General features: G+C 40.8%; 1 protein-coding gene across 4 annotated transcripts in view; it reads left to right on the forward strand.

Annotated features, from left to right (window-relative positions):
- Window positions 1-11246, forward strand: part of ppip5k1b (diphosphoinositol pentakisphosphate kinase 1b) — a 53745-nt gene extending 42499 nt beyond the window's left edge. Inside the window, exons 29-31 of one of the 4 annotated variants that reach the window (XM_030731233.1) lie at window positions 3544-3681; window positions 5610-5723; window positions 9129-11246. In XM_030731233.1, coding sequence (XP_030587093.1) covers window positions 3544-3681; window positions 5610-5723; window positions 9129-9220 — 344 coding nt within the window. In that variant the 3' untranslated portion in view covers window positions 9221-11246. The remainder of the gene's footprint in view (window positions 1-3543; window positions 3682-5609; window positions 5724-9128) is intronic. The other 3 variants (XM_030731229.1, XM_030731232.1, XM_030731230.1) reach the window with 3 other exon arrangements.
- The last annotated feature ends 2189 nt before the right edge of the window (window positions 11247-13435 follow it).

Genomic DNA, 13435 nt, shown 5'->3' on the forward strand with positions numbered 1-13435 from the left:
ATTTTTCTCTGTACTGAGCTGCTGTAATGCGCAAATTTCCCCGTTGTGGGATCATTAAAGTTTTATCTTATCTTATCTTCTCTTATGATCATCTGTAAGCACCCCATTCACATTTGCCTTATTGAGACTGTTAATCTTGGAGTGATGTTTCTCTAAATTGAAAAAGTAGTGAGAATTTTGTTCTCCTTCCTCCAGCCATCTTGCTCTAGATCTGACGAAGGCACTTTTTAGCTTTCAGATTATACAGTTTGTCTAATTTAGTTTCAGAATTGAGAGTTCTAGTCTTTCACCCTCCGATAATGTATCTGGGGTTTTACTAGACAAGCAGGGGATCCTTGACACCACATTTAACTCCTCAAGTTTTCTAGACTTGGCTAAATCACTACTGAATTTTCTGGAAAAAGTACCAAGCTCAAACTTCAAAAGCTCCCAGTTAACACCGTCCAATTTTAGACCAAAATTGTGAAATCAAACGCATCATCACTCTCTTTACTACCTCGTTCATTAGTACTTTGCTGTTAAGTTTCCAATATCCTGAACGGGGGGGGGCAACTAATTGAGAGACGGATAATTTTATTTTAATATATATAGCCTTCTGATCTGTAAGGGGAGTGGGGTGTATGTCCACCTCAATGTCATTTTTGTTAAAACCCTGGGAAACTAACCAAAAATCAATTCTAGATTGCTTGAACCCTGTTTTATTGCTCCATGTGAAAGTGTTTTTATTAGGACATTTTACTCTCCGTATGTGTTCAAGATTAATTTTATCCATGCAGTGAAATTTGTATTTGTTCTATTTGTTGACCTTGGAGGCCATTTATCAATGGGACTATCAAGGACAATATTAAAGTTGCCTCCTAGCAGTAACTTAGCATTTGGAAATTTGGATAACCAGCTTAGCAATATATCTTCTATAGATATAAGAAGATTGTTATTTTCCTGTCGAATATTTGTACCCATACATGTTGCATATTATCTACATTTGGTTGTTACATTGTATGGTTTGGCAAATGAAATGACCAGCAGGGTCACACTTAGTATATAAAACATCCCCATTAAACCTGTTCTTTAATGTAGTGACCCCAGCTGAATGCTCTGTGCCATGAGAGAGCCAAATGGAGTTACCCCTCTGTGATTTCCAGTAGTTGGTATCGTTTGGGACAGAGTGGGATTCTTGCAGATAGACAAGGTATGTTCTGAACTGTTTGGCCAAAAGAAATAAAGCTTTGTGTTTAACATTGCTTTGCAAACCCCTAGCATTAAGAGACAGAAGAGATAGACTTCACAGAATTAAACAGTCCTCAGCCCGGCGTGAGGGCGTCTCAGCAAGGCGTAGTGAATAGCGATCAACTGCTAGCTAGAACGCTGACTTTTGTCACGTTCAGAGCTGCAGTGCAGGCTTCACATGGTACTCAGAACAGGCCATGGACTAGGGAGCATCCAGCATCCAAAATAATGTGTCTATGAATGACAAATTAACTGAACAATTAGGACATAAGACACTTATAATCACTTGTGGAATTAGTAGAACATGGCAAACAATTTTTTTCTTTTTTTTTAATCTAAGGTTCTAATAAATAAATAACACATCTGCAAAAGGGAAGCCTAATGGATCTGAATGCATGCACAAACTCTTCTGCAAAAGTTATAGGCCTGCCGAACTGCATTGTGTGCATGTTCAGTCCTGAGTAGTGGGTGCAGGAAAAAAATCAGTTGTAACTGGGCATTTGTTCTGTATGGAAATCTGTGTCGGATTTTGATGGCGCTAATTTGGCCTTTGCTCTGGGAAATAACAACTGGGCTCCACCGTGTCTTCCTCATCATCACAAAATGTTTCTTGTTTGGGGTTGAAGATTTTTGAATGTCTGTTGAAAGATTTGGGTCGTCATCTGTTGGCTTATTTTAATTGGTCAATTAAGTGGCATCCTGTCCATTAATTGATGATTGTGTAATGTGTTTCTGGAGCAGATCCTGGCACATTGTGTCAGGTTAACAAAGCTTCTTTGCAGTCAGCAGAGATGACTATCTCTTATGACTTGTGCTGTCTTTATTTGCATTCTTGTCCTTCCTCGTATGTTTTGTGCTGAGTGAATAGTGCAGTGAGGCATCAGTGTTTTTTTTTTTTTGCTCCCACTGCATCTACTGTGTGAGCTGAATTATAAAATCCATGTGAACACACTGCAGCAAAGATGAGGAAGGAAAGGTGATGAACTCCATCTAATGTTTTTATATATATTGATTTCTTTGAAATGGAAATGTATTTAACGACAGTAGGAAAAGATGAAGTGAAGATAAATGTGGTACCATGAAACCTTTCTGATGAACCAGCAAAACACTCCCTCCTCCTGAGGCTTTGTAAAATCACTTTAAGCTAAAGAATCATTTTTCTCCTGTCATCGAGGCTTTGGCAGGAAGATGTTTTCACGTTCCACGTTGGTCTTTGTTTTGTCAAATGAATAAAGCTGCTCAGGGCTGCATCAGGTAAGGAAACTCTTCTGTCATTAGACCAGAGAAGGCCTGAAGGTCTTTGCTGTTTCTGCCAGGCCTGTTTTTCTCCTAGGTTTTGGATTAAAAGCAGAAGAAACCAGTTTGATAATGCTCTTAGTGTGAAATTCTTGAAAGTGCCCATGATCCCATGAGAAACTTTAACAACAAGCAACTCGACTAATTATAAATTGATATCTTGGCCCCTTGAGGCCTTGAAAGGTTTCTCTCCATTAAGCATTTTCTTCCGCTTGTGCTGTCATATTGAATTTTGTAGTTGTTGCACATTATTCATGGTGAAGGCGAGGCTGACCAGCATGCTTGTCTGGGTAGATGGATAAGGTGGAAGCACGGCTTCAACCTCAGTCCATTCCTTATTGTCATGGTAGAGTTTTATGTTCTTTGTCGGGCTGCTCTGAATGCTGATGGATCATTTCCTGCATGTGTAAAAGTCAGCTTGTTGCCATGGCACTGCTTGGAAACACGAGGGGAAACTATGTATTTGTTTGTATACGGACGGCTTATTGAACTTCTTGAACAAAATCTTCTTCTCAAATCTTTTTATGCACCATCTGCTTATTACACAGGACTGTATTTATTCCTATATTTAAATCAACAAGAATATCCGATCCAGTTCACACCCAAGACTGCTGTAACTTTCCATTCAACTCATGTACTTCACTTCAGAAATGTAGAAATACATGTATATCCAACACAGCTGCCACATGTGAGGAATAATGAGTGTGTTTCTTTGTAATTTGAAGTAGAGTGATCTATAACCATGTTACAAACAAGAGAAAAATATTAATGTTTGCTCTTGTGGTCTTACTAACTTGTGGTTTGCTTGTGTTGTGTAGCTACAGCTGGTCGGCCGCTGTGGGAGGTCACACCCTGCTGACTGTAGATCTTACATTTGTGTATAAGTTTGTGTGGCTACTTTTCAAATATGGCACTGAAATAATGAAGTCATGTGGAACCATCATGCACAGAGAGTGGTAGTTTCCTCACTGCTCTTCCTGCTAGTATACGCTCGGCTGGATTGTGCTGTTTCTTCTGCAGGGTTTGAAGGATGCTCCATGGTGCCTTCTATCTACCCACTCGAGACGCTGCACAACTCGCTGTCCCTGAAGCAAGTGGACGAGTTTCTTAACTCAGTGTGCGAGAGCAACAGTGAGGTCCAGGCCAAAACCATGAAAGGTATGAAAGCTTCAACATAAACTTTGTTTTATACAAATTATCAAAGGTGTTCACACCCAGAACCGCGTACAGTCCCCTATAAGAACAATATATACAGACAAACAGGCTGATTTTTTATATACAGATGTGGACAAGATTGTTGGCACTTCGCTAAAAGGAAACCCCACAATGTCACTGAAAGAACCTGAAACTGACAAAAGTAACAATAAATAAAAATTTATTGAAAATTAAATCATGAAAATCAGACACTGCTTTTGAATTTTGGTTCAACAGAATGATTTTAAAAAACAAACTAATGAAACCGGCCTGGACAAAAATGATGGTACCCTCAGATAGGATTCAAAATAAGTTGACCACCTAGATGTGTTAAACTAAGGCATGTCCTGTAATTAGCATCACTTATAATCAGTCAGTCTGCCTGTTTAAAGGGTGAAAAGTGGACACTGTGCTGTTTGGTATCATGGTGTGTATCACACTGAACATGGACCACAGAAAGCTCAGGAGATGAGAGAGACAATTAATGACAAGCATGTTAAAGGTAAAGTCTATAAGACCACCTCCAAGCAGCTTCATGTTCCTGTGACTACAGCTGCACATATTATTCAGAAGTTTAAGGTCCACAGGAACAGCCTCCAAAGAGGTCAGAGGTGAACTCCAAGGTCAAAGTACATCAGTGTCAGATCGCACCATCTGTGGCTGTTTGAGCCAAAGTGGACTTAATGGAAGTCGACTGAGGAGGACGCCACTGCTGAAAGCAAATCATAAAAAAGTGAGACTGGAATTTACCAACATGCATAATGACAAGTCACAAAGCTTCTGGGAGAATGTCCTTTGGACAGATGAGACAAAACTGGAGCTTTTTGGCAAATCACATCAGCTCTGTGTTCACAGATGCAAAAATAAAGCACCAAAGAAAAGAACTGCTGTGAAACATGGACTGCATCTGGCGCAGGGTGTCTTGAATCTGTGCAGGTACAATGAAATCTCAAGACTATCGAGGCTTTTTGGAGCAAAATGTGTCCGAAAGCTTTGTCTTACTCACAGGTCATGGGTCCTCCAACAAGCTATTGGGTGGCTCAGAACAAAACACTGAAGTATTCTGAAGTGGCCTCTATGAGCCCTGATCTTAATCCTATTGAACATCTGTGGAAGGAGCTGAAACCTGCAGTCTGGAGACGGCACCCTTCAAACCTGAGACAGCTGGAGCACTTTGCTCATGAGGAGTTGGCCAAAATACCTGTCGACAGGTGCAGGCATCACTGAGATTTACAGAAATCACTTGATTGCAGTGATCACCTCAAAAGGTTGTGCAACAAAATATTAAGTTAAGGATACCATCATTTTTGATCCAGTTTCATTAGTTTTTTTTTTTTTTTAATATTTCTGTTTAACCACAATTTAAAAGCAATGTCTGATTTTCATTGGTTAATTTTCAGTGAAATTTTTATTTATTATTAGTTTTCCAAGTTATTTCAGTGACCATTCGGGTTTTTCTTTCTTTAACGGAAGGGTACCAACAATTTTGTCCACGGCTGTACAAGCAGTGAGTCACTTCATGTAATGCTGGCCATGTAATTCATTGAATGCAGGCTGGCTGAAGGAAACAAGCAAAACATCCCCAAGTGTCCTCCAAAGTCTGTGGTTTTGGATTTACACATCTTTATTGATGTTTATGTTAACTAATCCAGAGAGAGTATGAATAAAAATGGCCGCAGTTCACTGGATTTCATTCTGTTAATTAATATAAAGACCGTCAAGTAAAAGCTGAGAGTCACCACTTAAATTTCAAAGTGATTTCCATATGTAGCAACTTATATCACTTTTTAAATCCAAAAACAAAACAGAACAGCATTTTTCAGAAGCATAATGAGCTTCAGCTACATTTGTAAACTGATCCTAATGTGCTTTCTTGTCTCTTTTTGCTTCAGCGCTCTCTGGCTTGTTTGCCTCTCAGAGCCAGATTTCTCTCTATAGCCCGCAGCAGCCTCTGTCCTCCTCTGGATCTGAAGCATCTCTTCAACCACCAAGCCAGCCTTTGTGGCGTAAGTGCAACGATTTTAATGGTATTATCAGTATGTTGACCTGCTTTCACTGCACAAAGACTAAAAACCCTTTTTAGACATGCACTCCTTGTTTGAACATGTCAGCTTCATGTCTGAATCTATAGCCTGGTCACTTCCATGTAAAAGTCTCAGTGATAATATTACAAGATCAAACCTAGTAGCATTTATGTACTGTTATATTAATGGGTTATTATACATAAGGTTATGACTACATGTGTCTGCTCAGGGACCTATACTATGAAGCAGGATTTTGGCTTATCCAGCTCCAGAGCAGGTTAGGTTCCAGATTAGAGGTCAGCGCCCACTGACCAATCAGTTCTCCAGAAAATAGTGTCACCATTCCTGAAAGATCCCACAGACCTCTGTGGGGAGAGCAGGAGGGTCTAACGTTTTTCAGTAGCATCTAAAGTCTTTGTGTTTCCCTGATAAGCATCAGTAATAAATATAGATTTTTGGGGTTAGAATAAAGTTCTATTTTACAACAGTGTTCATCAAATTTGTACATAGACTAAGCCTGTGTTTGAATTCTGTTTTTATATTTAATCTTTACTCTGAAACCCTTGAACAGCAGCGAGTCTGCAGCTGAGAGGATAAAAACTAACACTGTCAGCAGGTCACATTCAGTTTAAAATCACCTGGAAGCGCCACGTTTTCACTGAGTCTTTTACTCAAAGCATGTTTTAAGCGCAGTATAGATTCTCTGCAGGGAGAATACGTTTTATATGTGCAACTTGTTAAGCCGTACCTTACTGAAACCACTGAATGAAGCACAGTTGTGCGACGTGTCACAGAAATATGTGTGGATTAACTTGGCAATTTAGGAAATTGTTGTTATGGTTGATTCAAATGTGCTGCTCAGTCTCATTTACACTGGTGGAAACACCGAGCACACACCAAGAACACCTGTTCAGTCAGTCGCATTCATTTCACTTTGATCTCTGATTTCCACATCTTCTTTTTCAGGCTGTGGGAAAGGAAGCTTTAATGTGTAAATAGATTCAGTTTAAAGTTTCAAAGCTCTAATGTGCAGCCTTCACCTTAGAAATAAACAGCAGCACTGAGCGCACACTCAGCGATAAAATTATTAACTGCAATTTAAATGGACTAATGAGGTTCATCAGTAATAAATATAATCCAAGTCTTTTACAAAGAATGAGGAGTAGCTGTTAGTTTGTTGCTTCCAGCTGGTTTTTTTTTTTAGAACTCTTGTATGGATGTGTTCCTGTAACAGCATATACATACATGACCTCTCTGATTATCAAAGTAACTGTAAAAATGAAGCTACCAGTTTATGACCTCACACATGTGACCTGATGGACTTCTGTCAGTGTTGTGAGAATGTTTGAATGAAGGTGTGAGGAGCAGTAACATAAAGCTGAGCCATAAAAATGCAGTCAGGCTGCTGTAGCAGCAATGTTACACTACAGTTACAGTTTCAGAGAAAGTAAATGCTCTGTGGCGTGTTGGTGTAGTCTGTTGTATATGGACAGCTACTGTATATGTTTTTGTTGTTGATTTTGGAAACCCAATTTGCCCGTGGATGTGAAGGTGAAGTGATTTAAACCCCTTTGTTGTTTAGTATTTCTCATGAATTTAAACTGCCCAAAAAGATTTGGAGAACTATTAGTTTGAAATCCTTCCTTGAACGACGGTTTTGATCCTCATCTCGCCCAGCAGACCCGCGCGGTCGCTGCTCTGAGCGGCTCTGAGCGGCTCCCGTGTGTGAAAATGAGTAAACGTATAAATGAGAAGCAGAGAGAGGTTTCTCAGCAAAATGCAGATGAAGGTAACAGGGAAAAAAAAGGCCTTCTCCACTTCCCCCTGCGCTTAACATGACCTTCCCATCAGTGGTAGCAGATGTGACTCGACAGACACTCGTTTATCTGCAATGACCTTGTAGCTACAGATGCTGTCATAAAATATCCATGTTCACGAGCTATAAAACACATGAGCGAGTGCCTTATCAAAAAATTGTTGATTATATAGAAGGTGGACATAGCCACAGAGACATCAAAAATCCACACTGTCATATAATACCACTGAAGTGCTCCAAAAGGCACCAACTCTGCTAACACTGTCTAGAATGCACAGTTGTTCTGAAAGGGAAAAAGGAGACCAGGAATGTTCTGGACATGAGGGTCCAAAGGGATTGATTTGCAGCCTCAAGTGGCCCAAAGAGGAACTGCAGTTTTTGGCACTTAAAGGTCTCATTAAAAATGGAAGAAAAAAACAATTTGTGTACTAGTACTTTTTAAAATGTCATAAAATCAAACCAGCCAAAATGCTAAAGGAAGAAGCTAGAACTATAAAATGTCATGTTTTTGTTTGATAAATTCATTTGTAGCCGTTCTGTCAGCTGTTTATAAAGCGTGGGGTGTGTCCAGTTCCTTTCTGTCAATCAGCTGCTTGATGATCAGTTACTCTAATTGTTTCATTGTGACTCTGCACTGAGACAATTACTTGAAGTTTCTTTAGGGTGAGAGCAACTTTAATTTTAGCAAACACGCTTAAAAAAGGCCCCAAAACTGTCAGCCAAGCGGATGTGCAGCAGATATCCCCGTGGGGTCAACCGCCAGTTAAAACTTAAGTAAAACTCGCGGCCTCTTCAACAACCCATTTGTTTTTAGTCTTGTGACCACCCTTTCTTTCTCCTCTCCTCCTTCTTTCAAAAGTTTGTTTTTTTTCTTTTTTTTAGGCTCTCGGATGGTGAGGTGATTTTATGTACGTATTCTGTATGTACACGCTCACTCTGAGTGGCTTTTTATCAGCACACATCAGCCTCTCATCCTGTCGGTACCTGCTCCAGATTCGGGTCCCTGTAACTGCACAGAACTCATTTAGCCTCATTTACCACACAGTGCACAGGCAGGGAGGGGGGGTGCTGCAAGCTTCCAGTCTGATGAACACAGTGCAGGGTTACGATACATTCAAGACTATTTTAGTGAAGACCATTTTAAACCCCTGATCTTGCTTTTGTTTTGCGAATGAAGGCAAATCTTGATTATATTGTAGTCAGATTATTGATATAAACATTAACGTGGCCTCATTTATGAAGTCCCACTGACAGCAACGGTTTTTATAAAGTTTCCCGTGGCAACAAGAAATGAAGTGATGATGGGATGATGCTTTCCTGTTTTTGTACCAGCTCGCTCCCTCATCTGTGTTCACTTTGTGTCCTTCCCCGTGACGCATGTACAACAGCAAATAACATACCTGCTGACTCGCAGAGTGGAGCGAGGGCTCAGGGGGTGGAAAGTAATGGGATTATTAGTTGCGTCAGGGATTGACGGTTTTTAAAACATCAACAGTTTGTACCGGGGGAAAAAAAAAGGGTGTTCACAGAGAGCTTTGTGTGTGTGTGTGTGGTTTTTTTTTTCTGTTCAGATGGCAGCATCCCCTCCAGTGCTGTATCCAGTGCGGGCCCCTCATCCCCGATCACAGAGTCTTCTGGTCTGAACTTCAGCTTCAGTGAGTAAGCTGACTGAAAAACACAATCTGAGGCCGTGGTGTGAAGACCTCACTTCCTGGTCTGCTATTCATCCTTCCCTGTGTCCTCTTGCTCACAAACTCTATAAATGACTACACAAACTGTACATAGTGACTCTTCTGCTGCACCCTGACTGCAGCTCAACACTTCTCCTCACTACACCTGCACTTCTCCATGAAGAGGAAGAAAAACACAGGACCTCCAGCCGCTGGAAATCACTCATCACCTCGATCCTCCTCCTCAGTCTGTTAACACTTTCATGAACCCAAATCCACCAGCAGTGACTGCTCATCAAGCCATCATTCAGGCCCTCAGTTTGATTTGGATCCACCAGTATTTGCTGTTTGTCCTGTAGATGTTTTTTTTCTCACGCACCAGCAGCCTGTTTTCTGAGCCGCGCTCCCGACGTTTCCGGCTGAAATGCATCACAGGCTTTGAGTTTGTGGTGAATTTCCTCCATAAAGGACATGGGATTAGATGATTAATATCGCTCTCATATCCAGCTGTTAGATATGAAGCCATAACCTGTCGGCTTGGCTTAGCACAAAGACTTTAGTTTTATCTTTAGATGAGGGCAGTGTTAGCTGTTCCCTTTTGTTTCCATTCCTTAAATAAACTGGCTGCTGGATTTGAGAGTGGAATCAATCTTCTCATCTAAGGCCTCAGTCATACACACTTAGAGACCGGTTAGCAACTCTAATCAATTGGCATCTGGTTACCATTGGTTTCTGGCAGTTGTTAGAGGGTGCTGCATGAAAAACCTCCTTGTGATGTAGTTTGCGTGGAAGATACCACTCTAGTCTGCTTCTGGTCTGCATCACAGTTTCACTACTGCTCAATGAGTAGGTGGCAAGTGTGCAGACAAGTCAGCGTCTGCAACAGCCAGCAACCTCTCACAAACTGTCCAGAGGATGCAGACATTTCAAAAGTGGCTGCCAGGAGTTTGCCAAGCCGTCTCCAGGCCTGTGTGACTGAGGTCTACCTTGTTGCAAGGAAACAAAGTGTCTGTGCCAACAGTATTTCACATCAAACCTCTAGATTATAAAATCACTTCTGCCTGCAGATGGAAAACCTCGGACATCATGTTAGTCGTGTAAAACTGTAACCAAAGCTAACGCAGCCAAATGTTGTCTAATGTACAATACAAAACATCTGGAGGGATGCAGGTTAGCGTAGTGACTGTAAATTATTTGTCGCTCATGTGATTTTTGTTTTACTTCATGCACAGAAAAAAAAAATAGTATATTTTATCATTTTTAACTCAAGCCGACCTGATCAACTGTTTAGTTCTCTGTGTTCGTGGGCTGTTAAATAGAAACAACAATGCTTCTGTAAATGTGCCTTCAAATAATCAATCAATTGGGGGGGGGGGGTTTACAAATCCAGACTGAAGATAGGAATCTACTGTATAGTTTTGAGATATTATAGAATTAAAGGGATAAGCCACTTGACTGAGTAGTCTGCTCTCCAGATATTGAGATATTTCTGTTTCTCATCTCATTAATTATGCTCAGGTAGATGGGTATAAACTAGGGGGGGGGTTACATTCAGTTAATTCAATGGGGGAATTGAATTTTGTGCTGACTTTACTTTAAAAACCCAAAATAAATTGTTACTTTGACCAAAGCCTGTAAATGAATGAACACATGGCCGTGGGCATTATCTTCAGCAGCCCTCTCAGCTTTACCAAAGTATCAGAATTAAAATGTGCCCATTTCAAAGTAAACTGGCCTTCAAAACTTGAAACATCTACTGCAGAATGAATGTCTGAATTGTCTCAAAGAGTCGTAGATTCATATTTGAAGAGTGGTAATTCATTTTTATTGGACTGTGAGCTGACGTCGGTGTAGCTGTGTATTTATGTGGTAATGTGATGTCAGCCAAAGAGCGGTGTGTGTGTTCTGTGTCGTTGTGTCTACTGAGGCTCAGTTTAGGCTCTGATATTGGAGAGAGGAGAGTGGTAATAATAAAAAACAAAAATTAAAGAGTGTTGTTCAGTATGTTATCAAGCACTCATATTTTTCACACCTGCTGCAATAGGTTGGCTTTAGTGTGTGTGTGTGTGTGTGTGCGGGTGTGCGGTGTTTTATTAATTGTGCACCGTGCAGACACATAAGCCTGTTATTGCTCCATAAATAAAACTCTGCCAACGTCTTGCGCTTTTTTTTTCTTCCTCTCTTTCTTCAACCTTTCTCTCTCCTCCTCCTCTGTTTCTCTCCTGTCCTGTCCTCACCATCTTCTCTCTTTTTGCTAATGCCATTTCCCCTTTTTCACCATATATATCACCTTCTATCTTTTCTCTTGTTCTTTCTTCATCCTTTTCATTCTTCCATGCTTCCTCTCCTTTTCTGCTTTTGTCTTTTTTTTTTTATGTGGTGACATGGGTGGGAGAATGAGGTTATATATTACGTGGGTGTGGGATAATATTGGTTAGTGCCTCTTGCAAATTTTCAAGTGTTTTGAATTTGGATGTGAAGTTTAATCATCCTTTTTGATGAGCACCATAATGTACAAAATCAACTTTACACTCATTAGTTACACCTTGCTAGCACCAGGTTGGACCTCTTTGCCTTCAGAACTGTTTTTTCTCTGTGGTATAGATTCAGGAAGGTGCTGGAAATGTTCCTCTGAGAGTTTGGTCCATATTGGTGTGACAGCATCACGTTGTTGCCGCAGATTTGTCGGCTGCACGTCCATGATGCGAATCTCCCATTCCACCACATCTCGAAGGTGCTCTATTGGATTGAGACTGGAGGCCGTTTGAGTACAGTGAACTCACCATGATGTTCAAGAAAGCCGTTTGAGATGATTTGAGCTTTGTAATTGGATGGACTTCCTATCGTGTGATTGGCTGACTGGATAGTTACATTCACAAGCAGTTGAACAGGTGTACCTAATGAAGTGGCTGGTGATTGTATGCCATAAACCTCCATTCAACCAGGCAGCTTTTTTGAAACCAGAGAAGTCGCCCCCTGCTGGCTGTTAGAAAGAATGCAGGTTTAAGGCACATGTATTATTCAGGGCCTTCACACTGATTAATCATTCTTCATAGAAAGCTGGTTTTTAATTTTAATTTTAGTGACATTTTGAACTTCTCTGTAAAACTGTGGCACCTTGAGAACAAACAGTGCCCATTTGGGTAATTATCAGTGTTTCCAAAACGTTTTTCAAATTAATATTTGTACATCATGTGTGCAATTTGCCCCCTGGAGCTCTCCTGGTAAGGTCAGTAAACAACAGATTCCAAATGTTATTAGCCAGCACGTTTTCACGCCATATTAAATTGAGGCCCCATAATATTTTCACACCACTGTCACTAGGGGGGCTCTGATGCTGTTTTGCATCTTTTTTCTTATATTTTCCTCCTCGTTTCTTCCTGTGCCTCCTCGCTTCTGGTTGCCTCCTCTCATTGTTTATCTTTTCTTTCTCCTCCCTTTCCTCTTCTTGTTTGCTTTGCCTCTCCTTGTCTCCTCTCTTTCTATCCTCTCACCTTTTATTTTGTCCTCCACCTGTTTCAACTTTATCTTTTATATCCTATTTTCTTCCATGCCATTCATTCTCACAAAAAAGAAAAGGGAGAGGAACTCTTTATTTCCCTTTCCTTGTTCTTTTGCCTTCTTACCTCATCCCATTTACCTCTCCTCTCTCTTCTTGTCTCCCTCTCCACTCTTCTCTGAATGGCTTTTAAGAATAGTGATGACTCATGTCTCCTCCTATTGCTCCCATGCGTTGCTATGACGACACCACCAGATGTAATTGGCTCCTTCTGAGCGATGCCGAGTGAATGGAAAGAGGGGGGAGAGGTACGAACACAGACCGCCAACTCACCGGAAGCCAAATGCTGATGTCATTTATTCTGTCTGGATGACAGGGCTTTCTCTCCTGGGCTTTATGTCCCACACACACACACACACACACACACACACACACACACACACACACACACACACACACACACACACACATCCATTCATTCAGCTCTCATGGACACACACACTTGATCTGCAGACAGAGTTTTTTTCTGGCTTCAAAACAAATAACACAGTTGCTTCTTTCATTTACAGCCTTCACAAATCAATCGCTCTCTGGCTGCAGGTAGTTTTGTGACCTTTATCAAATTGTGCTCACTTGTGTTGCACCTAAGGGTGACAGTCACTTTCACCAGGACGAGCAACAAGAACGCAAGAGGGGGCTCAAAAGTTTA

The sequence above is a fragment of the Archocentrus centrarchus genome, chromosome 6 (genome assembly GCF_007364275.1).
Source record: "Archocentrus centrarchus isolate MPI-CPG fArcCen1 chromosome 6, fArcCen1, whole genome shotgun sequence".
NCBI lineage: Eukaryota > Metazoa > Chordata > Actinopteri > Cichliformes > Cichlidae > Archocentrus > Archocentrus centrarchus.